The following is a 26,942-nucleotide window of genomic DNA, read 5'->3' as shown; positions in this document are numbered from 1 at the left end:
ATCCGTGTAAAGGAAAGAATGAATGGGGCCATGTATCGTGAGATTTTGAGTGAAAACCTCCTTCCATCAGCAAGGGCATTGAAGATGAAACGTGGCTGGGTCTTTCAGCATGACAATGATCCCAAACACGCTGCACGGGCAACGAAGGAGTGGCTTTGTAAGGAGCATTTCAAGGTCCTGGAGTGGCCTAGCCAGTCTCCAGATTTCAACCCCACAGAAAATCTTTGGAGGGAATTGAAAGTCTGTGTTGCCCAGCGACAGCCCCAAAACATCACTGCTCTTGAGATCTGCATGGAGGAATGGGCCAAAAATACTGAAGTGTGTGGAACACCTCGTGAAGACTTACAGAAAATGTTTGACCTCTGTCATTGCCAACAAAGGGTATATAACAAAATATTGAGATGCATTTTCCACCATAATTTGCAAATAAATTCTTTAAAATCAGACAATGTGATTTTTTTTTCTTTTTTTTTTTCCCCGCATTTGGTCTCTCATAGTTGAGATATACCTATGATGAAAATTACAGGCCTCTCTGATCTTTTTAAGTGGGAAAACTTGCACAATTGGTGACTGATTAAATACTTTTTTGCCTGCCTGAATTTGATTTGATCTACTCAAACCAGTGGTATATGTAGTACACTAACAGAGCCAGCTTTGTCAGAACATTGTAGGTCCATTTAGGATGTCCTCATTTATAACAAGAAGCTGAATGTGAAAACAGGTCTTCATGGCCCTTGATAGAAATAGACAGGGGAGACTAAGAGAAACCATTGTAGGTACACAATATGATGGAATATTCCTACAATGCCTTTGACTTCACCGATCAATAGCATAAAACAGTGCACACATGTAATTACTGCTAATTAGAGTATAATAGAGAATAAGTTCCCTCCAAGGAATAATTCATGTGTGATATCAAGTTCAGGTTTCTGTAAGGATGTTCAATTTATTGCTCATAACCATCAAAACACATACTTCTCTTTAAAGTGAATATTCCTTCAATACAACAGTGTTTCACAAATTTGCCACCAAGATATACACTAGAGGAAATATAACTACTATATCCAAAACACAGAGCAGCTAAATAAAATTAGAAAAAAAGATTAAATCAACAAAACAGAATTATTCACACACCAAGCAATATATTAATGAGACAGGAATTAAATTTAAACACACCTGATAGAATATATAAAATACTTGACATTCACCTGCTACAATTCCACATTTACTGTGTAATTTCCATTTATCCCTTTTACTTCCAAAGGAGAGAAACTGCAACACTGATCCAGAAACAGTATGATATATTCAAAGTGTGCCCTCCAGTGGATGTTGTGTTGCCTGCAGTTGTAGTCACAGGAGCAGCCGTGGTAGATTGTCTAGCCTGTCCCACACATGTCCCCACATTTCCTACTTTGTCCACAGCAGCCAGCTCCACAGTCTGTGAACAGCAGGAGGCGCTGTAGGTAGCCACTGTAATGTTCTCGCCCCCTGCTCCAACAACTGTACTGGTGTTGAGGGTACCGTTCCCTTGGCGGATGGTGACGCTCTCAATGCCAGTCCCATTGACTCCGTCAGTGAGATTAGCGGTGAACTTCCACTGAGACGAAGCACAGAGAGATGAAGAGGATGGACAGCTGGTTGACGAAGCTGCATCCTGGCATGTCGGGCGGGTAACATCTGTCACCTGGAGACACACACACACACAGAAAAGGAAGAAAAGTCTTCTTTACCTGAGAATGAAACACATTAATGGGAAATGGCTAACCAGTATTTATGTTGAAAAATGTTGCACATACAGAACTGCTCACTACAAAACATTTTCTTTTCTTACCTTTCACCAAACCACCTCATCCTGCTTCCTTTTATTCCACATGCAGCTACAGTTTTCTTACCTTGGCGGTCACTGAAAACCTGAGGACAGCGTAGTTGATGTCAGTGGCAGCTGCATTTTCTGCCTCAATGGTAAGAGTCACATCTGTTCCTGATGCTGCGCTGGCTGGTACTGTCAGGGTCACAGTGCCGTTAGCTTTGCCTCCACTTCCTGCTGCTATGGAGATGGTGCTGGGTGAAGTTGAAGTATAGCTGCGGTCATTGTTGGCTCGCACTGTGAATGACCCAGTTGCAGAGTCATTGACAACTCCGTTGGTGGTTGAGGAGACTGTGAAAGGGATGGAGATGCTGGAGCCTGGTTCTAAGTTGGTGTTGTTGACTTGAGCCTGAAAAAGTGAGGGGAAAGTCAGAGAGAAATATATTTACATATCTCTTTGTATTGTCTGTAAGTATATGTTGATGCCCATATGATTGTAGTCTTGAGTAGAAAGAAACACAGATGAAAGGATGTTAGAAAGTAATATGAAAATGATTTTATATCTACATGTTTGGCCTTGGTATAGCGCCTACAGGGAAACACCAACAGACCAAAAAAACCTTGACACATGCAATTACCAATGGCTGAAACTCATCAGTTGGATGTCTGTCACTTTGGTACATATCACAGAAAATATGTGATAGATTCTCAATAAAATTTGTAGGCTTTTAGTGTCTCCTGTGGGTGAAGACTATGGTGATATTCTTTTCCTCTCCCACTACCATGACGCTGACTTTTGTGGTTTTGAATGGAATATCTGAGGTTGTGTTCAGTGCCAATTAGCTAATGTTAGCATGGAAAACCGCAGAAATAATACAGTCAGTGTCACAAATATTACATTTGATAAACTTCAGCATGTTAGCACTGTGACATTAGCAATTAGCTCAAAGCATCACTGCGCCTAAGCATCATCCTCACAGACACAATAGCATGGCTGTCTGACTTTCAATCTTAGCACAATGACATTGACACTATTCATTTAAAGGAGATACATGCGGCCATTTTATTGGATAAATTACACAAAATTTAGGACAGCTATTATGAAGTGGTGAAGCTGTTTCACTGAAACAAAAAGCAGAGGGCGATAGTGCTCACAGTAATGGAGATGCTTGAGGTCTTGATCTGCGTGGAGGCTTGTCTCTGAAAGCTGCTCGGTGTCGTTCTGGAGGTGGAGCTGCTGTCCTCTCCTTTCAGGCGAACTACAAAGTCACCTGCTGGGACTCCAGTGAACGTCACCAGGAAGTTACCACTTCCTAATGACTGTGGAGCACAGAGGGAGAAAAAAAACAAACACTGTCACAAGGTAGACAGTAATATGAGCTATTCAGACATATAGTACTTTGTGTAGTACTTGTTCAGAAGTTATACTGACATGGCTTCCTTCAGGGGTGAAAATTTAAAATCTTTTTTTAGTTATTGATATATTTAAGAAACACCTGCAGTGATCCGTTGACCTCTGTTGGCCCTGAGCTGTCAAACAGAGTGACCTCTGTGACCTTTACTGTGTCACTTCCTGTCACAGTGACCAAGAGGCTGGCATTACCCCCTGAAAGATATGACAAGGGAGAAATAGAGACTAGATGAGTATCACTGTGACAGGTCCTAAGATGAAAACATTATGTTACAGTTGAAAAAGATTGAGATGCTCGTGAAGAGACTGGACTGGTGCTGGACTGTCAACATTTTGGGGCAGTGTAAGAGAAGATTCTCAAAGCAGATGACGATTCTTTAAAAACGCTGAAGACCATGAGAAATAAAGCCCTACATTATATATAAGTAAATTTGTACAATACCAAAAGAAAATTAAGAATAACTAGAAAAGTGGTCTGACCTGAAAGAGGACGCCCCTCCTTCAGACTGAAATCACCATGGGCTCCCTCATGAGCCTCCACAAGATTAAAAATGAAGTTCACTGAACTTTGACCTAATTCACACACACACACACACACACACACACACACACACAGCAGATCAATAGTACTAACATTAACACTGGAAAACACAACTGCAGACTGGCTGTAGGGGACTGCTATAACATTACTGACCTGTGACCTTAACAGAGTAGGGATTATTGGAATCCACACTGACTTCCCATGATCCCGTTTGGTTGTCAGTATTGAGGCTTAACCGACGTAGGTTTCCTGCTGTGGTGAAGGATGCCAAGGGACCACTGGACTGACTGGAACTCTGAGATATACCTGGAGGAAAGATAAACAGCAACCGCAGATCATTGAGGGAACAAGAGCCTAGTGGAACAATCAGGTCTTAACTTGAGAGACAACAGCAGTAAGAACACCTGTGGAGCTGGTGAGATTGAAGCTGAGAGATGAGGTTCCTGTGATGTAAGCTGTCATGTTCCTTAAAGACCCATCAACAGTAAACGTGAAATTATCAGGTCTTCCTGGATTCCTCACAACCTGAAAAACTGTCACCTGAAGGAACAAAGAATAAACTGCACATCTATACACATATTGTACAATACCATTTTGGTCAGATATGATTTTGTTGTTCGATGTCTCACCACAGCACTGGCTGACGAATCCTCTATTACACTTGTAGCCAGAGAGAGGTCTGACTTGGTGACCTCAATGGCCTGACCTCCAGAGGCTCGTGCTAGATCACGGTACAGCTGGGCATCTGATTGGCTCATTGAGCGTGGAGTCATCCCCTGAGGGCTGCTACGGCGCCGTCGACTGGCCAGGACATCTGTCAACATGAAGGTTACCTAAAAGTAAAAGGACAGAAAAAACAACATTTGTATTAGAAGTAGATACATGTCCACCACTGTTTTAACATGATATAATAATTCCTTTAAGAGAGAGGCTGACAGTTAAAGAATAAGGAATGCGAAAGACGGACTCTTACCACAGACTTGGTGCTCTCTATAAGAGCAGTGACAGTGCTTTTCAGATGAGCGTCTTTAGCTGGAGCGTCAGTGAAGACAAAGATCTCAGAGGAAGGTGGAGCAGCAGTCAGGGCAAGCTATCAGTCATGTACAGGATAGGAAAACATGTTATTTACTAAAAGAGGTTTACAATAATGAACTGGATTTTAATTAAAGTAAGTATGGGAATAGACCTATTTTGTATTTAAAGCAATTGTCTCATAACATGATCATGAAAACTTTGTTGATAAAAATGAATGATTTCAAGAAAATCACAGTGGAAAACACTTTTGTTGACACCTGCAGTCCAGACAAGCACAACTCTGGGATGTCTCCTCCTCCACTTGCAGACAACTTGTTGATGTTGTCTTTGAAGATGTCTGCGTCGGTCGTCACAATCAAAGGTCCAAAACCTGGATATAAAATCAATAATGGTTACCATTTACCCATACACATACACATGTGTACACATATATACACACACAGAGTAGAGAAGGAATTCACAGAAATACTTTATTTGGTGGCTGTCAAAGCAGCATACCGTAAACCTGTAAATTCTACTCAAACAACAGTCTTCAGACTACAACTACTATACCTGGGTCATTGAAAGGCACCAGTATGTAGGCAGAGGGCTCTTGTGGTGTTCCTCTCTTACGATCAATGATGTCAAAGGAAACTCTCTTCGCCTCAGCTATGTCGTCACTCATGCTTCCTGTGGTGTCAATGACAAAGCACAGCACAGAGGACTGGGAGAGGCCCATCAATCTGCGGGAACATGAGAAAAACAAGACATAATTACCCAATCCTGCTGATCAGAACTTATGTGTCAGAGATAAATGATTACCATTTGACCTCGAGCAAAGATAAAGTCTGAAGACGACTAAATCATTAAAATACAGGGCTTGTGGTAAACATAATGCATTGCCTGACAATGTTATCCTGCTTTGAAGAAACTAGGTCTGGATGTCAAAGGAAAAAGAAGTTCAGCCATCCTGGCTAAAACTGAACTAAGTTTATTTGAAAAGTGCATGCTCTCTCAGCACAATATCACTTTATTTCAAACTAACTCATGAGATAGGGATACAGTACATGGTCTTCATCTTTGCTATGATTTGCTGTTAGACTCCATTCATCCTATTGAAGTGGACATTTATTTATTCCTCCTGTGTAGTCATAAAATGGTTCAGGTAAAGGTGGTCCATACCGCAGGAAGTTCTTGTCCCCAACAGCTACTCTGACGTCCTCCAGCAGCTCCATGGTGGCATTAATAGCCAAATCAGCTGCCTTATGATGAAGTGAGCCATGACTGGACCCAACGGCATCCTTATTGATGCCCCCCACGGGGTCCTGTTTGCTTGTCCGGTCAAATGATCCACCATGGCTACATTTACCTTGGACCAGCACGAAAATGTTTGTCATGTTACCTACATATATTCTCAAAATATTATTACTGGGACACAACAAAATATAGATGATTCATTTCAATCTACCTGCGGGTTTTGCTGAGGAGAAGATGTTGAAGTAGCCTGAAGTGAGAAGTCCCTGCTGCAGCAGGTCAGGCAGAAGGTTGTCTGCACAATTCCCTCCTGTACAGTTTCTACAGGTTGGAACACTTGGGCCTGCAGCAAATTTAACCACAAATATCAAACCTGGTATGGTTAATTCATCTGAGAATATGGGATAGCATATTTCAAATAACCCAGTTTTACAAACACATTACTTAACATCTACTGGAAACTGGAATCTTCAAACTGGCATGATGTATAATTATCATTTATTGGTTTCTATTTTATCCCGTAATAGATTCTTTTTTAAAAGGAGAAGTTCCTCTTGAATGAGTAGACTAATGGTATGTGTGTTGAGTCAAACATGCTAAAAATATTGACTAACAAAGTACCCCTTTTCATGTGTGACTTTTTGTTCATATGTTAGCAAGTACAAGTCAAAACAAGGTGTGTTATTGTTAACTGACAGGTGACAGATAAACTGACAATGTTCCTAGTGTGATTTCTCATTCATGCATTCAGTGCCCAAGCAGAAGTCTAGCAGGAGATGAATAGCAGTATCCTACCTGCCAGGTTTTCAAGGGGTTGGTCTGGTCTGATCAGAGTACTGTAAGGAGCATTGTTCCCCAGCTCCACCCAGTTACTGTGGCTGTAGAAGTCCTTAATGTACAGAATATGAAACATTATCTAACACAACAATATTGTTTGTTGTCTTGATCATGTCTGTCTCCTCCAAAATGACACACACAATAACACACAATAACGATCAGTCTCACCTGTAGGGTATGACAGACCCGTCCAAGAGTCCACCTTCCTGCGACAAAGTTCTCCAGCTTCACACTGGCCTTCACAGCAGATACGCCTCAACAGTAGAGAACAGACAGTCAGGTGCAAACGGAAGCTGCACTTTGCAAGATGTGAAAATACACTCATTCGCAAATCTTGAATCACAGCATGCAGCTGAAGCCAAAATAGTGTCTCATTATGTCTTACTGAAATGTACTAAATTCTCCTTGATCCACCAAATTTATTCTGTTTTCTGCTGTGTTCAGCTCCTTTTGCTGCACCTGGCACTAAGCAGAGGACATAGATCATGATATATGTTTCCTACGGTGAAGCCTCACCATTACAATACAAAGTTTCTTTGAGACATTTGAGCTCGTTAAACCGTGCTGTGCAGTTTTATTAATCGTGGACTATGTAATTCAACTCTGTTGAGTCTGGTTTTCCATTCCTAGAAGACATGACTTCCAAAGTTGTAAAACCCCATACAGAAAAAAAGCATATGAACATATGTGTTTTTTATTTAAGCCACATATATTTTCCAACATATATGCACATATTCGAAATTGGCCCCCTACATATGTCTTTCAACTATATGTACATATATGTATAGCATATGCTAGGCTGTGGATGTAGCAAAATTCCAGCAAAAAAGAGGAAAAAGCAGCTGCATGCAATAAAACAATCAAAAGCTATTGACTTACACATTGAATTTTCTCCTGCAAACCTCAATCTACATTGAATTAAAATAAGTACATTATGTATGGCATATATGCACCTGACTTTGGCATATATGTGGATATATATAAGTCATATATGACACATATATTTCCTACATATCCACATACATGTGCATATATGACCCTAAATATGGCATACATGCAACATATATGTTCATATATTTCCTTTCCGTGTGTGACTGTCGTGGACATTGTTGTAAGAAAAGGTTGCTCTTTAGATAATCTTTTTCTAGATAATCTTAGCTAATCTTAGATAACTTTATTTATTTATTTTTTTTGCATTTGTTGTTTCAAGGACATCTTGCATAGGACAACATAGGATAGTGATTGATGTGTACCTGCTGTGATGACATCTCGTCCCCCCTGGAATGTCTCATCATCAAAATGATGCTCCTCACTCAGTGCAAAAACCACATCCACTTTTGCGTTGCTGAGGTACATATTCGCAATAGAAGTTTGGAACATGACGGTTGAGAGGAGAGAGGTGGAGGTACCTGTAGAGGAACAGGCCCTTTGCACCTTGTCAACTGACAGGCTGTTATCAATCTGGAGACGAAGAAATGACAAAGAACTGAGTGCTTGTTTTGAAAACACTAACATTGAAATCATGTGTTCCTGTCTCTTGTAGTAAACAACTAAGATTTCCATCAATCATAGACAGTCATGTCTCCATCTTCCTGATTTTTTTGAGAAATGTGGGAGCCAGAGCTCAGGAAGGGAGCAGGTTGCTAAAAACAAAATAAATCAAAAAACATTTATTTATGGAAGAAGACCAGGAATGCCTATAATTTTTAGTTACTGAAAGTGCAAATTATTGAGATCATGTTGCTGTTGTATATTGTTTCGATTTCAAAATTCAGCTGTAATTATTTTGCTTATTTAGAATTTGCCATAACCATGTTCATGACATGTACCTCCTTCAGTAAGACGTGTTTGACTGTCCCAAGTCTGGGGAAATTGGTCCTATGTTACGTAATCGAAAAAATATAAAACGTTTTCTATATATGCACCACAGCTCTTCCAGTTGCTCATTTTCAATGTAGCTTTTCAACTCACAGTCAGGCTGAAGTCCCGTCCCTCAGAGGCAGCAATGTCTCGGCAGACCTCAGCTGTCTTTCTGAGGACCGCCCTTTGGGTGATGTCACGGTGAGTGGTGGAATTCCCATCAAATGAGAAGAGTGGTTGGAAGGTGTGAATGAGGCCTGTCGGGTAGAGGACCACTGCCACCACCAACATGACTGTATGTCTGACAGACATGATGGACGATGATAAAGCTGAAAGAAGAAGAACTCTGGGTGGATACTCTCTCTCTAGACCTTTTTAAAGTGCACCCGCTTGATTTCAACTCTCTCTTTTTCCAGACTGACAAATTGTGTTGCTACTGCCCACACTAACAACCAGCTGCAAAGAAGGGAATTTTTGTTTGTATTTCTTTTATAGCATCTTCCCCACTGTGTGGGGAAATCCCACAGTGGGTTGCCACAAACAGAGAACAATGTGGTCAAACACAGATGGGCTTACTGAAAGTGAACCAGGTGTAACGACTGGCAAGTGAAAACACCTGAGGAGGGAAGGGAAAATCAGCACAGAAAGCAGGAGGGAGGGAAAAAAATATTGGCATAAGTTAAAAAAATTCTACCACTATACAGTAAAAGAATGGATAGCATTAGTGGTACATGCTTTCATTATATTGTTCTGTATTAAAACAAAACAATTTCAGATTTTCAAATGCTTGTACACTTGCTCACATGTAAGAATCTCTACTTTAAGTTTCAGCATAATCCCGAAGAAAAAAGGTTAACAGAATCTCATACCCTTTTAAATTTGACCTAACTTACAAGATAGCAACCTCTCATTTTGCACGGAAAAAAATACAAAAATTCAAAATTACTGCAAAAAAAATAATATTGAAAGAAAAAGGATTAAAAAATGTACAATATGTACTAATACAGTTAACACTACACAGAAGAGACAGATAAATTTGATTCCTACCTGTGTGTGCTCTGCTCTTCGGCAGTTCAGCCTTATTGTGATGTTGGCAACACTTGAGTCTTACTATGTCAGCAGTCCACGTTTATACTCAGGTAGATTATATTGTGTATAGACTTGTGTGTTTCCTGCGTTATCTTGAATCTTTAAGAGTATGCGTGAGTGTGTGCCCTCATTCCTTCCTCTTATAGTTATGACTGATTGAGCTGATGAATAGAATTCCACACATGAACATCCACACGCCCTTTCCTTTTTTTTTCTTTCTTTTTTTTTGCATGTGTGCATGTGTGACTGAGGACGTGGGTGTGGGTGTACGTTTCACTGTATGTGAAACATCCCACTACAAACTGCACTTTTTCATCAACCTGAGATCCATTTGACAACATCCACCCATCTATCTGTTTCTATCAGATGGACAATCTCTTTCATTACAGTTATGGGCAATGTAAAGGAGTACAACACGTCAAGCTCATGCGTGAAGTTGTTGTACCTTGTTTGGAAAGTGTGTACTCTTAAAGGAATTTAAAACGGCACATGTGTGCAGAATGCCCTGCTGTAGCACAGGTCGTTAAGCATGGCTTTGGTATACTCAACGTCTCTGTGAGGGCACAATGGTAACAAACTAGAGAAGATCACTGAAATGAAGGGTGTGCATACAGTACTAGTGATTTTATTTAAGTTTGGACAGAATATTTTATGTATAGAAAATAAATAACTTCAAGTCGGTCATGCTGGTTGAATACCTGTCATGCAACCTTATGCACAAATACACACACAGCACTGCACCATTTGACATCTATGACACACACACAGACCCTCCCCAGTTGAGACATACTGTACATTTCCCCCCTCTGGACTCTCCCAAGGTGCTCCCTTGTAACATGGCTATTTACAAATGAGAGCAGCCTTGAGTGGGTGATAAGGATCCATGTGATCCATGAATACCTTGGCAATAATTCAGAGGGACGATAGAATTCATCTCTTGCACCATGGTAGTCCAAGAGAGATAAAGTTTTAATAAAATAAGATACCTTTGTTTATTGACATTGGTCTTGTTGTTACTACTCAAAAAAATGACAGCACTGCTGACCCTACACCTCACTCAATACAACCCAGGTTGTCAGATGACACTCCTTTGTCAACCAGACATGCGAGGTAGCCTTATTCATCTGTGTGCGACGCCTAACACCTTGCTGGCACAAAGCCTTTCTAACGTGGTTAACATGAAATGGGACTTTGATTCAGTTCAGACACAAAAACTACTTGGTTAGTTTTAGGAGAAAATCATTTACGTTAGGTTTCACATGGGACACAAATGACAATTTCCTGGCTAGAAGTGGTGTGAGGCTGCCACTTAACCTTCTTCTGTGTCTGGATGAGGCAAAGGACATGACAACACAGCGGTATTTAACAAGCTGGGAGTGAGAACACTGTTCTTCTTCTCTTATATTCTTCTCATGATGGTAAGTAACTGTCAATTCTGTGTGCGTATAATATGAGTACAACTCATCTCCAATCCCAAAGAGATAACAGAGACCTTTGTCCCATACATTTACACAGTATCACCTCTGGAGGATTGCAGGTCAACTTCCAATGTCAACATTCAAAATCCTGCTCAGCGGCATATTTTGTGACTAAGCTTTGTCTGATACTTTAATGTGTGAGTCACTGTCCACAAGCTAAAACAACACATTTAAAAAGATAAACTTTCTCCTGTTTGAGCCTTTAAGTAGCTCACATACTGTTCTTTCAACTCCTCACTCATTGCTGACATTTTAAACAGGCTGAATTTTTCAACCATGTGCCATTACAGCAACAAGTGATTGTGAAATTTCAGAGAAGAATGTGTGTGTAAGATTAACTTGTACAGCAACATTCCTCAGTTATCACTACACAGTGAAATGTGCCAGAATTTGGGTGAGCGTCCTGATGGAAGCCCAATATTCATGTTAAATTATGTTTTAACTCATGACTAGGCATGTAGGTGAATGAATGAGGGGAGAAATGTGTGGGTGCAATGTTCTGTGGTGTAACAACACAAACCAAACATCAGCCAAAATGAAATGGAGAGAGCCACAAACTGAGTTTCAGAGTTGCCAAGTCTACTCATGATTTGAAAATTTGGGTAATTTATTTAACTGTTTTCGTACTTGCTCACTAAAAAAAACAGCTTTAATGGGCAATAAAATAAAAAATAATAATTGTCAGTGTTAACTAATTATCACGTTAACGCAATAATTAATGCGCTGACTTGCCCGGCCATAATGTGTTAACACGTTAACACAGTCCCAGCCCTAATTTAAACACGTTTCATTTTAGAATGACTCTGTTATCCATCATGATTTGCATTTAATTTGTACCAAATAATACTGACTACTCCAACTGTTCAATTTCTATGCATGAAATTGATGGAACACATGATTCTTTTTTAGTTTTCTATCTTACATGTAACACAGTATTGTCATAGACTTTATGACAATTCCTGGCCTTATGGACTAGATGCAGTCAGATTAAATTATACTTTGTGAGTAATCCAACAATCACATATTCTCTCAATACAAATTATAATTATTCTGAACAATGTTTTGACTGGCGAAAAAGGCCTTTTGCTTAACTGCCAGTATTACTTATGCATTCAGGTATGTTCCAGGGATGTTTCTACATATGCAGCACAGTTCTTCCAGTTTCTCAGTATCAGTTTCAGTTATAATCACTGTAAAAATTATGTATTTTTGTTCCTTGTAGAAGACTTTTCCACACTTTGTATTGTATTCTTCAGACCATACCCAACATTGCTGCTAGGTGAATTTCCACAGGCTCAAAACTTTCAGCATGTATGAAAAATGCACTTTATTACAGCACAGCAAGTAAGGCTGAAATCTGCAGCATATGTTCCTCTTATTCTATACATGAAGATTTTAGATTTAGAAGCATCAGGACACTGCAGATCTCAACCTCTATTTAAAATTAAACCATGATTTTAAATAACAGCTCTACTCTTGAATTTCTTGAATTTCCCTCGGGATCAATAAAGTATCTATCTATCTATCTATCTATCTATCTATCTATCTATCTATCTATCTATCTATCTATCTATCTATCTGTCTGTCTATCTATCCATCTACTTGGAGATTAAGTGCTGTTATGCAAAGAGGAAACACTATCAACAGTATTCCTATGGTTTTCTAACATCTTCACAATGAAAAACGGTAAGAAAAGAGATAAAATAATGATACAAGTGATGGTAAAAACGAGGAAAAGTCCATCCACTGGTAATGCAGATATCGGATGTAATGTATTGCTGTCTCTATCATAAACGCAGTTTAGATTGCTCTTCAGCCTGTACATGACTTTACACCTCTGTGCATCTGTCTTGAGGTCAGTGACGGTGAAAACCTCATAGGGAGGAATCAGCACCTGGTTGTTTTGTTTTAAGGCTGAATAATGTGTTATGTCAGCACCAAAACACGTGTTTACCTCAAAACATGAAGCGTTCCTCGTGAAGTCCCATCCATCAGAACCTAATATGAAGGTGCTGAACCGGATCAGTTTGTCTGAGGTGTTCAGTTTAAAAAGTGTCTCTGTTCTGTAATTTGTAGTAAGACATGTCACCTGACTGTGCTTCAGAATCTGAATGGCTTCACTTAGGGAAAAATAAAGGGAGCTGGTCTCAAACGCCACACTAAGTTGTTTTCTAGTTCTTTCCACAGACTCAAGCTCTTGTTTCATGGGTTGCTGCATGATATTTGTGTACATGTATATGGCGATCGAATGATGTTTCTCCATGTAGTTGTGTGCAGGCTCTCTAGCTTTTTGCTCTGCGTTGCTCCAGGCTTGACTGAAGTTTGTGCTGGTATCCAACATCTGGATTGTGGATTTATCAGTCAAAACCACAGCTGGGGATCTGCAATCATCATACATGATGTCATTCAGGTCAGAGTTCAGATCCTGTAATGACTGCTGAAAGGAGGAGAAACATGTTGTTTAGTACTTGTCCACTAGATGGAAACATACAGCAAATTAACAGTATTGAGCTGGAACATCTTTTACAGTCTCTTGTCCCCCCTCCTTTTTTACACATCATGGCTTTTGGAATTCATAAACTTGTGTATACTTATGATTTCTTTAAAGAGTTCCCTAGATTGAACTTGTTTTATGTCAAATATGTAGTGTCAAATAATAAATGTTACCTACCTCTCCACCAACATCCTGCCAGCTGAATGTCAGATGTATGACCACAAACATCAGTAGACCCACCAAAAGAAGTGGAGAAGTAATGGAACATGCAGCAAAGGGGGTGGGCTTGCCGTGCTCGTCAACAACCGGTGGTGTAATCCAGCTCACATCACGGTGAAGGAGCGCATCTGCAGCCCGGATGTGGAACTTTGTGCCGTTGGACTACGTCCATATTACTTGCCCAGGGAGTTTTCACATGTTGTCATGGTAACTGTTTATGTTCCCCCCTCTGCAAACCCCAGCAGGACATGTGACACTATTCACTCTGCAATAGCCCGGATACAGACTCAGCACCCGAGTGCATTCATTGCAATCTCGGGTGATTTCAACCACACTAACCTGGACAAAACACTCCCCACTTTCACTCAGTTTGTGAACTGTCCTACCAGAGAGGGAAGAACAATAGATCTGCTGTATGCAAATGCAAAGGACTGTTACAGCTCTTCCCCCCTCCCCCCACTAGGCAGGTCAGATCACAACCTGATCCACCTCTCCCCCTGCTATGTGCCTCTCGTAAAGCGTCTGCCCGCAACTTCAAGGACTGTGAGGAGATGGACAGACGAGGCCAATGAGACACTCCAGGGCTGTTTTGAGGTGACAGACTGGCAGGCACTCTGTGAGCCCCACGGCGAGGACATTGATGGGCTCACTGAGTGCATCACTGCCTACATAAACTTCTGTGTGGACACCATTGTCCCAACCACAACGGTAAAGTGTTACCCCAACAACAAGCCGTGGGTAACCAAGGACATCAAAGCCATCCTCAACAACAAGAAGAGGGCTTTCAGAGCAGGCAATAGGGAGGAGGTGAGAGCTATCCAGCGCACCCTGAGAATAAAGATCAGGGAGGCAAAGGAGAGGTACCGGAGGAAGCTGGAGTGGAAACTCCAGCAGAACAACACGAGAGAGGTGTGGAGTGGCATGAGGACCATCACAGGTTACGGGCCAAACAGAGGAGGAGTTGATGGCAGTGTGGAACGGGCGAATGAGCTGAATCAGTTTTTTAACAGATTCGACACAGGGACCCCAATTCACACTTCAAACGACTCCTCAGCAGTAAGGTTGCAGCAACCAGCCACTCCAGCCTCTCTCCCTCCCCCCACATTCCATCTGGATGACCTCGCTCACACCTCGTCCCCAGAAGCCTGGGTGGACCACTCTCACCTGGGTACCACAAGCACTCCTCCCCCACCCATCACCCCAACGATGACCTTCACAGCTGACCAGGTGAGAAGACAGCTGCAGAGACTCCGTGCAGGCAAAGCTGCAGGCCCAGATGGTGTGAGCCCCAGGGTCCTGAAAGCCTGTGCCCCCCAGCTAAGCGGAGTACTTCATCATGTCTTCAACCTGAGTCTGAGTCTTCAGAGGGTCCCCGTGGTGTGGAAGACGTCATGCCTCGTTCCTGTCCCGAAGACGCCGCGTCCCAGCGACCCCAAGGACTACAGGCCTGTGGCCCTGACGTCACACATCATGAAGACCCTGGAAAGACTCGTCCTGGAACAGCTCCGGCCCATGGTCCAACCACTTCAGGATCCCCTTCAGTTCGCCTACCAGCCCCGCCTTGGAGTGGACGACGCCATCATCTACCTGCTGAACAGAGTCTACACTCACCTAGACAAGCCGGCAAGCACTGTGAGAATCACATTCTTCGATTTCTCGAGTGCGTTTGACACCATCAGGCCGGCTCTGCTGGCTGAGAAGCTGACAGCGATGCAGGTGGATGCCCCACTGGTGTCCTGGATCGCAGACTATCTGACGGGCAGACCGCAGTACGTACGCCTGAAGTGCTGCCTGTCAGATGAAGTGATCAGCAACACCGGGGCTCCACAGGGGACTGTCCTCTCTCCCTTCCTCTTCACTATTTACACCACAGACTTTACGCACTGCACAGAGTCCTGCCATCTTCAGAAATTTTCTGATGACTCTGCAGTGGTTGGGTGTATTACTGGGGGGGATGAGAGAGAGTACAGGACGGTAGTGGACAACTTTGTCACATGGAGCGGGAAAAACCACCTACAGCTCAATGTGACAAAGACCAAGGAACTGGTGGTGGACCTGAGGAGGACTAAGGCTCCAGTGACCCCTATCAACATCAAAGGGGACACTGTGGAGGTGGTGGAGGAGTACAAATACCTGGGGGTGTACTTAGACCACAAACTGGACTGGTGCAAGAACGTGGACATGGTCTACAGAAAGGGCCAGAGCCGCCTCTACTTTCTGAGGCGGCTGAGGTCCTTCAACATCTGCAGGACGATGCTGAGGATGTTCTACGAGTCGGTGGTGTCCAGTGCCATCACATATGCTGTTGCCTGCTGGGGCAGCTGCCTGAGGGTGAGGGACACTAACAGACTCAATAGAATCATCAAGAAGGCCAGCCATGTTGTGGGAGAGGAACTGGACTCTCTGACAGTGGTGTCTGAGAGGAGGATGTTGTCCAAAATAAGAACTATACTGGACTTTCCCTCTCACCCTCTCCACAATGTGCTGATCAGCTACAGGAGCTCGTTCAGCAACAGACTCATACTGCCACGATGCACCACAGAGCGACACAGGAAATCATTCCTGCCTGTCGCCATCAAACTGTTAAACTCAGCACTGTGACGGACACACTCACTGTTTATACAATGTACATATTGGCTACTTTTACACATTGCACATACCTGTATTTTTAAATTTTCTTAAAAATTTTTTGAATACAGTTTTTGTAAATACTACTGTACTTGAGATTTTAGTTTTTGTTTATCCTATTTATATACTCTGCACTTTTCTCCTTTCTTGGTCGGGAATACTGCATGTGCAATTGTCTGTAGAAACAAGAATTTCCCTCCAGGGATTAATAAAGGAATTCTGATTCTGATTCTGATTCTGAGCTAAAGTTTTTCTCTGACATGCTTGCCTTTCCCAGGAAGGCATGACACATCTGCAACAGAGAAAATCTGTTATTTAGTTAAAAGGCACTTAGATTGGGGTAGATTTAGTTTTATGTCCAACACAAGGATAGTAAAATAAAGGTGCAGGCAGGTCGAGTAAGAAAGGGATAATATTATATCTGTCTGTAAGGTTGCACAGCTGTTATACCGTTGGTGTGTGAAACATTGTGGAGCCAAATCAGGGACAAACGTTTCATTAATTTGAAAAAGAAAACATTTGAACTTGAAAGTTGAAATTTCGATTTTGAACATTGTACTCAAACTAAAATTAAGTGTAGGAAAAGTTTTTCTTAGTTTAAATATAATTCTTAGTCAGTTATGAACTTCTTTTGAATAAATGATCGATTTTCAGTTTTCACTTTCATATATATTTCAGTTTTGATATCTTCAAATGTACTGTTAACTGTACTATAACTGTGCAATTAATAGATTTAAATTCAAATTTAAAATGTAAACATGCCATTAGCTACTTTTTGTCCGCATTTTTACAGGTTAATCCACTTAAAGTGACTGTGACTGAAATATGTAAAAATAATATATTGTACATGTAAATAATCTAAAATCCAAAGCATATCAAGCTCTGAGCCCAGTTGATATAAACACAAATGAAGATGTGGAACTGTTTGCATATTAAAGCCACATGGTGCTTAGCCACTCACTTTTCTGTCTAGTTGGCATTAAACTCAAAATTCAAAAGCTGATATGTATAAATATACAGAACTAGGAAAGTCCAATTTTAATATTTTAAAGAAACTAACAGTGTTGAAAATGTTTTTGTAACTTACCACATTATGCAACTTGATCAAGAGTGAAAAACGTCTGTGTTTGTTCTGTTTTGCAACTTGTTGACTTAACTCTGTTTGTTTTAGTTTGCTTTAGCCCGACCATGCTACCAAACAGGATTTACTAGTGTTACCACATGTAGAACCTCCCTTCTGAAAACCGTGAAATGAGAGAGCAAATGTGGGGAGCATGTTTCATGTGTACTTGACAAATATATACACATAGCACAAGAATATGCTGCAAAGTAGAAGAGAAATGTTTATAGTAAAAATGTAGAAACAGTGTCTTTTATTAAGTGGTTTCCAAGCCATCCATTTTAATTCTGGTGTCTTTGGGCAGAGATGTGGAAGAATACCTGTGCTACATGGTTGTACCTGTAAATCCTGTGAGCTGACACTTCCTTGTTGGCAAACAACACTGCATCTGCACTTTTCCTTTCGAAGGGAAATAATGCTGAATGCTGTTGACAGGACGTGAAAGGGGAAAGGTAAGCCAAAAACAAGTGGATTTCATATGTATTTGGTCACGGATATGAGAATATAAACTGATGGTTCAGACTACAAAGAATTATTGTGTGTCTATGGTGTATTGTTTTTTTAATCATATATCTAATACATTTCAACCACTATGCTGGCACTTTTAAATGCATATACAAAAGTCATTATGCATGAAACAATGTAGGCCCGTACTGGTCTTTTTTAAGTAAATCTTTTTTTCTTTTAATATAGACATGAGGTTTGGCAAAGGGCCAGCGCATCAGCTGAAATCACTCAGACACCTGGCAACCCTCTGCGTGTTATTGTTGGTAGTGATATTATTGTATCATGACCCATTTCTACTACTGTGGTGGCCTCAGAAACCTGCAGAGGTGGGTTGACAGTTCTTTCTTTCACTTGCACCAAAATCATGCACAATTCACCTGTTATTTGTGGTAGGAAGAGCAGAAAAATGATTTAGTTCATCATTACAATTTGACCTTTTTTCAGAAAATTCTGTAATTGTTGATTTTGTTTGCTGTAACTGCTTCTAATCTGTCACTGCAGAAACCCGGGACTGGTGTTTTACCTCTTGATATGGTGCCAGATTCGACTGACGACATGTACGATGGCTGCCGATCTGAAACAGCCTCTTTGATCGACCTGTTTGGTGTCTTTGAGTGGCACTTCAACAGAAACTTCAGCTTTGCCTGGGCTTCAGCTGAAAGTTATGCAAAGAAACCTGTACACAGTCACCTGAAAGAGGACCATGCTATTGTTATCTACATGTACACAAAAATGACAAATATTCAACAAGATTTCAACAAAGCAGTGAAAACAGGGAAAAATAACTACAGCACGTACAAATTTATGTTCCACTATTTCTACTTCTACCTGACTGATGCCATTCAAGTCCTGCATTACAATCAGACACTATGCAGAACCACGTATTATAGGACACTGAAACACTTTGACCGCAATGTTGTCAACAGAAAAATGCGTTTCGGTGCATTCATTTGGGTAGCTTCAAGCAAGCAGGCCTTTGTTTCTAATGGCAGTGTGTCTTGTTTTGAGATCCACTCATGTTTTGGTGCAGATATAACATATTATTCTGCCACAAACCAAACGGGACAAGTGCTGATTCCTCCCTATGAAGTCTTCACAATCACTGATGTCCTGACAAATGACCCATGGTGCAGTGTGGTCTACAAGCTACAGAGCACAAGCGTACCTAAAAGTGATTTAAATTGTAAATTGAGTCAAATTAAAACATATTACGGAGCTGTTTCAACACAGTGGCAGAATAGCATAGTTGGGATGATGGGGGCATGCATAATTCTGTTGATTATAATTTCTTTAATTCTTATAGAGCGCGGACAGAAGTGCTTTGTGATAGCAGTGCTGGGTGCTCTGCTGGTGCTGATGGTTATTTTGGTGATGTTGAGATTGATTCAATAAGAAGTTTGAGTTTTATAAGGTGATGGGAACATATAATGTGATATTTTTCCACATTTTACTACAAATAAAAAAGAGCTGGGTTCATGTTGACAACAAAATTTTCTGAGTTTTCAATCTTGAAACATTTTCATGTACTAAAATAGATTTGGAAAAAAAAAAAAAAACAGTTATACAGTAGGCATGTCCACTCACTATTTTCATAAGATGAAAACCCTATTGTGGGATTCTTGTCTTGGCTATGGTCTCGGGTACAAGTGAATAATTCCCACATGCACAGACTCATATCCAGTATTGGGAAAGTTCACTTTCTACATGAATTAGTTCAAAGTTCAGTTCACAAATTTTAAAATGAACTTGTTCAGTTCATAGTTCAAAATTCAAAATATGGAACTAAGTTCAGGGTTCCAAAAATGAACTAGTTCATAGTTATTTTTTTCTTCAATACGCTGCTGCGAGTCATTATTTAGTATTTATTTTTTACCATCTGGGTTAGTACTGACTTTTGCATAAAATTCTTTCAAACAGTAAAACGCCGCAGAGTCTGAGCGGCCCGAGCTCGCGCTGCCTTCGTCCATGCTCCGTATTTTGATGACGTATGTTAGTGCGACAGGTATGACAGCTGTTGCCAGGTTGGGTGGTTTTTCCGCTACATATTAAGGGCTGTTTTATACTGTGAGAAAGCGCCATTCACGAACGCCAGAATGAACGCGCTCATAATAACGTTTATCAAGCGGAAATGCAGCACGTTCAGTTCACGTTCGCCCAAAATATGAACGAGTTCATGAACGATCCTTCCCTAAGCTTGTAGATGTTCAATACTGCTCATATCATTGATTAAAATCAAAGAGGAACGACTTGACTGTGTGGTCTTTATGAAGGTCCCGCCCCCTGATTGTAATTGCCTGCAGCTGATCAAAGACACACAGCAGCTGAGCTTAGCGCACAGGTTACAAATGTATCATGCTGAAAGCGGACTGTGGTAAGTGAAAAAAGTCTTCACTTCTACAGTGTTTAACAGTTTAACTAGTTCATTCATATTATTAGTACTATTCATATTAGAGAGCCTGCAAATTCAGATAAGATAGCTGAAAACTACACATAAATATAATATATATATAAAACAAAATAAATTGTGTCTGATGAACCAAAGTATTTTTGTTTGTAGGTTTCTGTGCTGGTGAAAGATGGCAGTGATGGCAGTTTGGACAACAATGCTAATGACATTTGGAGCCTCTATGGGGACTACAAAGGTAGTGCTGAGTGGAGGCTTGCTGATCTGTAACCACTGTGTACTCACATGTGAAAGAAGTTTTTAAATTTTTCATTTATGTTTCAGATCTCTGCAGAAGCTGGTTTAAAAATTCCACTGGATTTGGCTCCAAATGCTGTAGATGACATGTACACTGGCTGCAAAGGACAGATGGAGGACAGCGTGAAGAAGGAGTACCTGGCCAATGAGAAAAACAAAGACAAAAATTTCACATTGGCCTGGAGTGAGGCAGAAAAATACTACAACAAAAAATGGAAGCATAAAAAAGGAAAGCGACCCTCCACCTCTTTGGGAAAAGAACAGATTATGGCAATTTATGTTTATACCCTCGACAAACCAAAAATCTATCTTGACTTCAATAATGCAGTTCGAACCCAGAAACCTGAGTATAGGACCACATTCAGATATCACACACTTCACTTCTACCTGACTGACGCCCTCCAAACTCTCAACGCTCGCAAACCTGAAGCAGAAAGATGCCTCACTGGTTACCGTAGAGTCAACAGCTACTTTAGCCAAGCTGTTCTCAACAAGATGATTCGCTTTGGCTCTTTCACCTCCAGCTCGATGGGTTCATACCCCAGTGCTGAAAGGTTTGGAGACAAGTCCTGCTTTGAGATTTTCACCTGCTCTGGAGCAGACATCTCACTGTACTCTAAGCTTGGGGAGTCGGAGAGAGAAGCCCTGATTCCTCCTTATGAGGTCTTTAAAGTTACAAAGATTAAGAGGAAATCTGATGACAAGAGTCTTCCATGTGAGGTGGTCTACAAAGTGAAAAGCACTGGAAAGACTCTGTCCAGTGTGAATTGTGCTCTTTTTCAGAAGTAAACAGTCTCATACATTTGATATATAACATTTGTTAAACATTAAAATAATTTAAAAATATATGTACTGAGCTGCACCAAATTGAAATCACTTTCAAAATGCATTTAGATGTGGATTTGAGAAATTCAATAAAAGCATGATTTTGATGACCAGTTTTCTCTTTATACACAACGCTATTTTGATATTTGAATGACTAAACCTTTACGAGAGGTTGTGGAAAACATACTGTTTGTTATAAATGTAACTATTCATACTATCATCACTTTCACGCACATTTTTTGTGTCATCTGCATTTGGTTGCATTAAAGAAAAATAATTCTCCTAAAATCCCATGAAAATTGTCAAATGCCATGAAGCAATCTAAAAACAAATTGTGCTTGTTAGTCTAAACAATTCAAAGACAAAGTAAAATAGCGCCCCCACCCCCCCCCAGAGAACAAGTCACCATTATTAGTGTGTGCAATGTAAACTGTTGTAAATATGTATTATATTTATTTCTTCACTCAATACTCTTTGTTTGCTCAGATTCTAAACCTGATCAAAAAGAGTCATGAAGTTTAAATGTTGTCGTTTTATTATTAGTGCTAGGCAAAGGGCAGATAATTAATATACAAAAGTGGGTGCAATGTGTAATGAATGAAATTTACCACCTGCAAAAAGATGTCTGACTATACTGATATTTATACTGAGACATGCAGACCAGGCTGGAAAGTGGAGAGAGAGAAAGATAGGGTCCATGTTCTCCCTCTCTTATTGGTTGTTCAACAATGAGGATAGACCAGTTACACCTGAGGACTGAATACAGGACACTGTGATTCGACTACATAACTAGCATGAGTGGGTGGAAGGAATATAACAAGTTTGTTGAACAGGGCTGAGCTGGACAAAACAATTAACAATCTACCCAGCTGCTCGAACACTACCCACTTGTATACCACTCTTGCAGTCCCTCTTAAACATCTGTAATGCACTGTTCCCCAGAGTCACAATGATTCTGACTGTTAAGTGCGGCAGACAAGTGACTCAGTGCAAGAGGACCAGTGGACTCCAGGTTCCTGACTGCTTAACACACACACTACCTCCCTGCACAGGGGCCCCATGAGAAGATGTCACACAGCAAGAGCCATGCCAACCCCGTGCAACTGCTAACCCTAAGTGCACCTGCAGAACATAAGGTGGAACACTGGATAATAATTAGTATAACAATTATAATAATAAAAAAATTGTTAGTAACTTTAATGTATTTCCAGTGTACACCATACAGTGTACTATGGCAATGGGAGATGATCAGAGCAACTTAAAGTTGATCAAAGTGACATTTCATGTGACACACGTGTTAGGGCTTCATTGCATCTGCCACAAGGGGTCACTGGAGGAGGTGCCATCTTTAGGTTTCATATCCAATTCTACAAGGTTCATCCATGTGTCTCACACAAGAAACAGCACAGAGGTTATGGAGTGCTCAGCTGCAGGTTACTTACCCTCTGATAAGACTCTGTGGACTATTGTATAATTTACATTGTGCTCTGGCACTGTAATAAAGTTTGACTATGAGACAGAGATGTCTTGTATTACATAGAGTTACTAGCTGTACTAAAAGTTCACTATCAAAACTCTTTCACATTTCCATACTCAGGATTTAAATGGACCAGGTTTTATGACTCTTCAACATGCATGTCGAACCAAATGTTTAAACAGTGTAATTACACAAAACACTTGTGAAACATGATGTGTTTTTTTGATCGCACAGAAACCTTAAAACTACATTTAACAATGACCTTAAAAATAAAGCAAAAATATGTAATTCACAGGTGTTACAACTTTAATTCGCATCCTATAAAGATCAATCCCAGCACTGATAGCCTGAGAAAAGTGCTGTGTGTTCAAAGTCTTTCTAGTTTGTATAGTAATTAACAATTAGTAATTACTTCAAACTTTATTTTGTCAGTATTTTTTTGCATACACCAAAATAATTGTTCTGCATTTAACCCATCACTGATTGAGCACACACCTGCTGCATGCAGTGAAACACACACCCAGGGAGTAATTGGGGAGGTTGCCTTGCTCAAGGGCACATCAGCCAACTAATAGGAGGCAGGGGCATTAAACAATCACACCACCACACCCAAATTTTTCCTGCCAGTCCAGGGTGGAATTGAACTGGCAACCCTCTGATCACAAGTCACTTCTCAAACCTCTAGGCCACAGCTGTCCCATGTAATAGCAGCCATGATCTGTTTTCATGACTTGGAGCACTAAAAATACTCTTCCTTGCATTTTCCTACATAACCACTGGATAACCATGTGGAGGGCTTCGGTTGTAATAGTTCATCTTCACATCACTGAAAACTGTCTGAGGTAAAGGTATGAGTTACTCACTTTGGATTCTTCCAGCACCTGCAAATCTGCATAAACAGCCTTGGTCATGCATCATGTCTGTTATGCGGCAAACATGTAAAGCAGCATTTTATTTTTGAATCATTTCACTTGCAAATTGTGTGAGGTAAGAGAAGAGAGACTACTGTTGTTCCTGGCCCTAAAAGTGGAGTTTTAAAACTGAATACCTAAAGGGGGAATTTTGCTATATATCAACACACTGGACATTTTCTAGTAATGAAGATATGGAAAAAAATATGGCCTTGCGATGTTAATGCTACTTATGGCTCTGTCACTGTGTATGCATGCATGCGTACATGTGTGTGTTCACATGTCAGCAAACATGTGGAAGAAGGTATTTGGATCAGATTATGCCAAAAATTTTCCCCGGTGCTAAATGTTGCGTGTAACAGAAACCCAACGCTACACATGACCCTGAACACACCATTTCCACAGCGTACATAGTGGCGGCAGCATGATGACGTGGGGATGCTTTTAATCAGCAGGCATTTGAAAACTGGTCAGGACTGAGGGTAAGATGGAATCTGTCAGCAAGAGACCCTGGGTTGTGCTGAAACGGTTTAAGTTAAATAATGTTAATGTCTTACAATGGCAAAGTCAAAGCTGAGACCTCAGTCCCATTAAGAATCAGCAGCGAGACTTGAAAGCTGCTGTTCAGCGAAGGTCACCATCCAATCAAACTGAGCTTGAGCTATTTTTTAATACTTGTACAATACTTTGTGCTATAACAAAAAGTATTTTGTACCTTCAATACATCATTAATGTATTAATCAAGTGATAAAAAGTCTATAGGAAATCAATTTAAATACCAGGTCTGTAACCTTGCAAACTGTGGAGTCCAAAGAAGATGAATGCTTACACACAACAGTGTAAGGCAATGCTATTTTAATTAATAGAAAAAGTCAGTTAAACACACTGTGTAAATGACAAAAAAGCATTGCTTTTGTCTGAAATGCTGTTTCCTTTCGTTCTGATTTGTCCCGATATAAAAATACATGGGTGCACTATGCAGTGTACACACTTCCAGCTTGGCACACTTGCTAACACCAAAGTGAACTTGCTGTCTTATCTTTAATTAATGTGTAGCTACCCCAGTGCCATCAAATTTGCTCACATTATAAATTGTCTAAGTTTGCAGAGCTTCAGAGATAAGCCCTTATGCTCACTTTTATGATCATATTGCTCTTGTCTGTCTGTATGTCTTGTATGACAGTATGAGCTGTTTTATCTCAGACTTAATATTAAACTACCTTAGCTGCTTGCTATATAAGTGTACCCATTCAGTCAGTGAAGACCACAGACAGACTACGCTGTCTCACTGTTGCTGGAGATTGTTTGATTTAACTCAGGTTTCTCCTCTGACTGAACATGGCGGTAATAGCAATTTGGGCAGCAGTGCTAATCTCTTATGGAGTCTCTACAGGAATTGCAGAGGTAATGTATATGCTGGATGATGGCTTGCTTAATTGTAACTTCTGTGTACTGACACTGAATGTGTTTTATTTCTTTAAAGGATTATCCTTTGGACAAAGCTCCACTCTCTGTTGATGACATGTACAATGGCTGCAAAGAAGAAATGAAGAAGAAGGTGGAAACAGAATACCTTGAGAATGAGAAAAATAAAGACAACCAATTCAAACAGGTCTGGGAAGAGGCAGAGAAAACCTACAATGGCAAGTTTAAGAAAACCAACCCCAGACTAGGAAAAGAGCGGATTATGGCTATTTATATTTATAGCTTTGGCACAGGAGATTTTTATAAGGATATCAATAATGCAGTTCGATCCCAGCGATCTGAGTACGGAAAGGCATTCAAGTATCATGCACTTCACTTTTTCCTGACCGATGCCATTCAAATCCTCAGAAAAAACGTGACAATAATGAATGTCTCACAGTTTATCGTGGAGTCGATGTAAAATTTGACCAAAATGTTCTTAACAAGGAGATTCGCTTTGGTTCTTTTGCTTCAGCTACACTGGCTGGGTACAAAGTTGCTAAAAAATTTGGAGACAAGTCATGCTTTGAAATTGTCACATGCTTTGGGGCAGACATCTCGCTGTACTCTAAATTTGGAGAGGCAGAAGCTGAAGTGTTGATTCCTCCTTATGAGCTCTTTAAAGTCACAGACATTAAGAAAAAATCAGACGAGAAGAGTCTTGAATGTGAGGTGGTCTACAAAGTGGAAAGCACAAGAGAGACTCTGTCCAATCTGAACTGTGCTCTTTTTCCAAAATAAGAATTTTGACATGTTGAACATGCAGTTAGCAAAACATGGAAATTAGGCACCATATTATATTGTACAAATTATTTGTAATCAACATTCATTTGAATATGATTTCTTCTTACAAACTCCACCATTAACATCTGAATAACTTGGCTCACTAAAACAAATTTGAGTGACTGATGAAGCATCTGTGAAACATGTTGCTCCTTCTTTTAATTGTAAAAACTGTACAAGTGTTGAATTAAACTCTCTGTGCATGTTTGTCAAATGATTCATTCATTAAAATATCTCACTGTCCTCTTGCTGTCCAACAGCCAAAATCCAAATATTAGTGTGATAATAGCTTAACACACTGCAATTACTATTGTTTAGTCATAATCTATTTTAATTCTGTTACTACTCTGTACAGCTACTACCGTTATTACTGTTACTAATACTGCTATCATAATCACTGTAGTACCTGCTGTATACTTCATTATCATTATCTACAGTTCCAATATTTCTAGCATTACTGCTGCTATGCATCTCTGCTTGTGTGCTCCTTCTCTCACGCCTCACCCCCCTCTCCCTCTCTCT

General features: G+C 40.4%; 5 protein-coding genes across 7 annotated transcripts; 3 read left to right on the top strand and 2 right to left on the bottom strand.

Annotated features, from left to right (window-relative positions):
• Nucleotides 1–907: 907 nt before the first annotated feature.
• LOC124069603 (von Willebrand factor A domain-containing protein 7-like) lies at nucleotides 908–9,293 on the bottom strand. The gene is made up of 17 exons (XM_046408876.1): nucleotides 8,836–9,293; nucleotides 8,118–8,325; nucleotides 7,033–7,118; nucleotides 6,823–6,916; nucleotides 6,242–6,370; nucleotides 5,956–6,142; nucleotides 5,347–5,516; nucleotides 5,052–5,164; nucleotides 4,733–4,849; nucleotides 4,389–4,592; nucleotides 4,164–4,299; nucleotides 3,913–4,065; nucleotides 3,699–3,791; nucleotides 3,304–3,413; nucleotides 2,963–3,127; nucleotides 1,893–2,216; nucleotides 908–1,684 (listed from the first exon to the last, which is right to left on the bottom strand). The coding sequence occupies exons 1-17, from the start codon at nucleotides 9,034–9,036 to the stop codon at nucleotides 1,253–1,255; spliced, it is 2,922 nt and encodes a 973-aa protein (XP_046264832.1). The 5' UTR covers nucleotides 9,037–9,293; the 3' UTR covers nucleotides 908–1,252.
• A 1,023-nt stretch (nucleotides 9,294–10,316) lies between these two features.
• Nucleotides 10,317–17,819, bottom strand: LOC124069613 (ecto-ADP-ribosyltransferase 4-like). Of its 3 annotated transcripts, XM_046408913.1 has the most exons (5): nucleotides 17,720–17,819; nucleotides 16,876–16,924; nucleotides 13,963–14,058; nucleotides 12,870–13,728; nucleotides 10,320–12,825 (listed from the first exon to the last, which is right to left on the bottom strand). In XM_046408913.1, exons 2-4 carry the CDS (start codon nucleotides 16,915–16,917, stop codon nucleotides 12,901–12,903), a joined length of 966 nt encoding a protein of 321 aa, XP_046264869.1. In that variant the 5' UTR covers nucleotides 16,918–16,924; nucleotides 17,720–17,819; the 3' UTR covers nucleotides 10,320–12,825; nucleotides 12,870–12,900. The 3 variants fall into 3 exon arrangements, with proteins under 3 accessions (XP_046264877.1, XP_046264869.1, XP_046264860.1); XM_046408921.1 differs by having other exon boundaries at nucleotides 10,317–13,725; XM_046408904.1 differs by having other exon boundaries at nucleotides 10,320–13,728.
• Nucleotides 17,820–17,863: 44 nt separating this feature from the next.
• LOC124069608 (ecto-ADP-ribosyltransferase 4-like) lies at nucleotides 17,864–19,736 on the top strand. Its single transcript, XM_046408890.1, has 3 exons — nucleotides 17,864–18,204; nucleotides 18,446–18,585; nucleotides 18,761–19,736. Exons 2-3 carry the CDS (start codon nucleotides 18,448–18,450, stop codon nucleotides 19,649–19,651), a joined length of 1,029 nt encoding a protein of 342 aa, XP_046264846.1. The 5' UTR covers nucleotides 17,864–18,204; nucleotides 18,446–18,447; the 3' UTR covers nucleotides 19,652–19,736.
• A 572-nt stretch (nucleotides 19,737–20,308) lies between these two features.
• LOC124069578 (ecto-ADP-ribosyltransferase 4-like) lies at nucleotides 20,309–21,892 on the top strand. Its single transcript, XM_046408834.1, has 3 exons — nucleotides 20,309–20,630; nucleotides 20,817–20,901; nucleotides 20,988–21,892. Exons 2-3 carry the CDS (start codon nucleotides 20,836–20,838, stop codon nucleotides 21,747–21,749), a joined length of 828 nt encoding a protein of 275 aa, XP_046264790.1. The 5' UTR covers nucleotides 20,309–20,630; nucleotides 20,817–20,835; the 3' UTR covers nucleotides 21,750–21,892.
• A 3,376-nt stretch (nucleotides 21,893–25,268) lies between these two features.
• LOC124053682 (ecto-ADP-ribosyltransferase 5-like) lies at nucleotides 25,269–26,628 on the top strand. The gene is given in 3 exon segments (XM_046379081.1): nucleotides 25,269–25,577; nucleotides 25,657–26,002; nucleotides 26,005–26,628. Coding segments are annotated over 3 exon segments (786 nt in total). The 5' UTR covers nucleotides 25,269–25,511; the 3' UTR covers nucleotides 26,379–26,628.
• The last annotated feature ends 314 nt before the right edge of the window (nucleotides 26,629–26,942 follow it).

This window comes from Scatophagus argus, chromosome 2 (assembly GCF_020382885.2).
Source record: "Scatophagus argus isolate fScaArg1 chromosome 2, fScaArg1.pri, whole genome shotgun sequence".
NCBI classification, from domain to species: Eukaryota; Metazoa; Chordata; class Actinopteri; family Scatophagidae; genus Scatophagus; species Scatophagus argus.
Note: the sequence above shows the minus strand (reverse complement) of the source record. Positions and strands in the feature narration are given on the sequence as shown.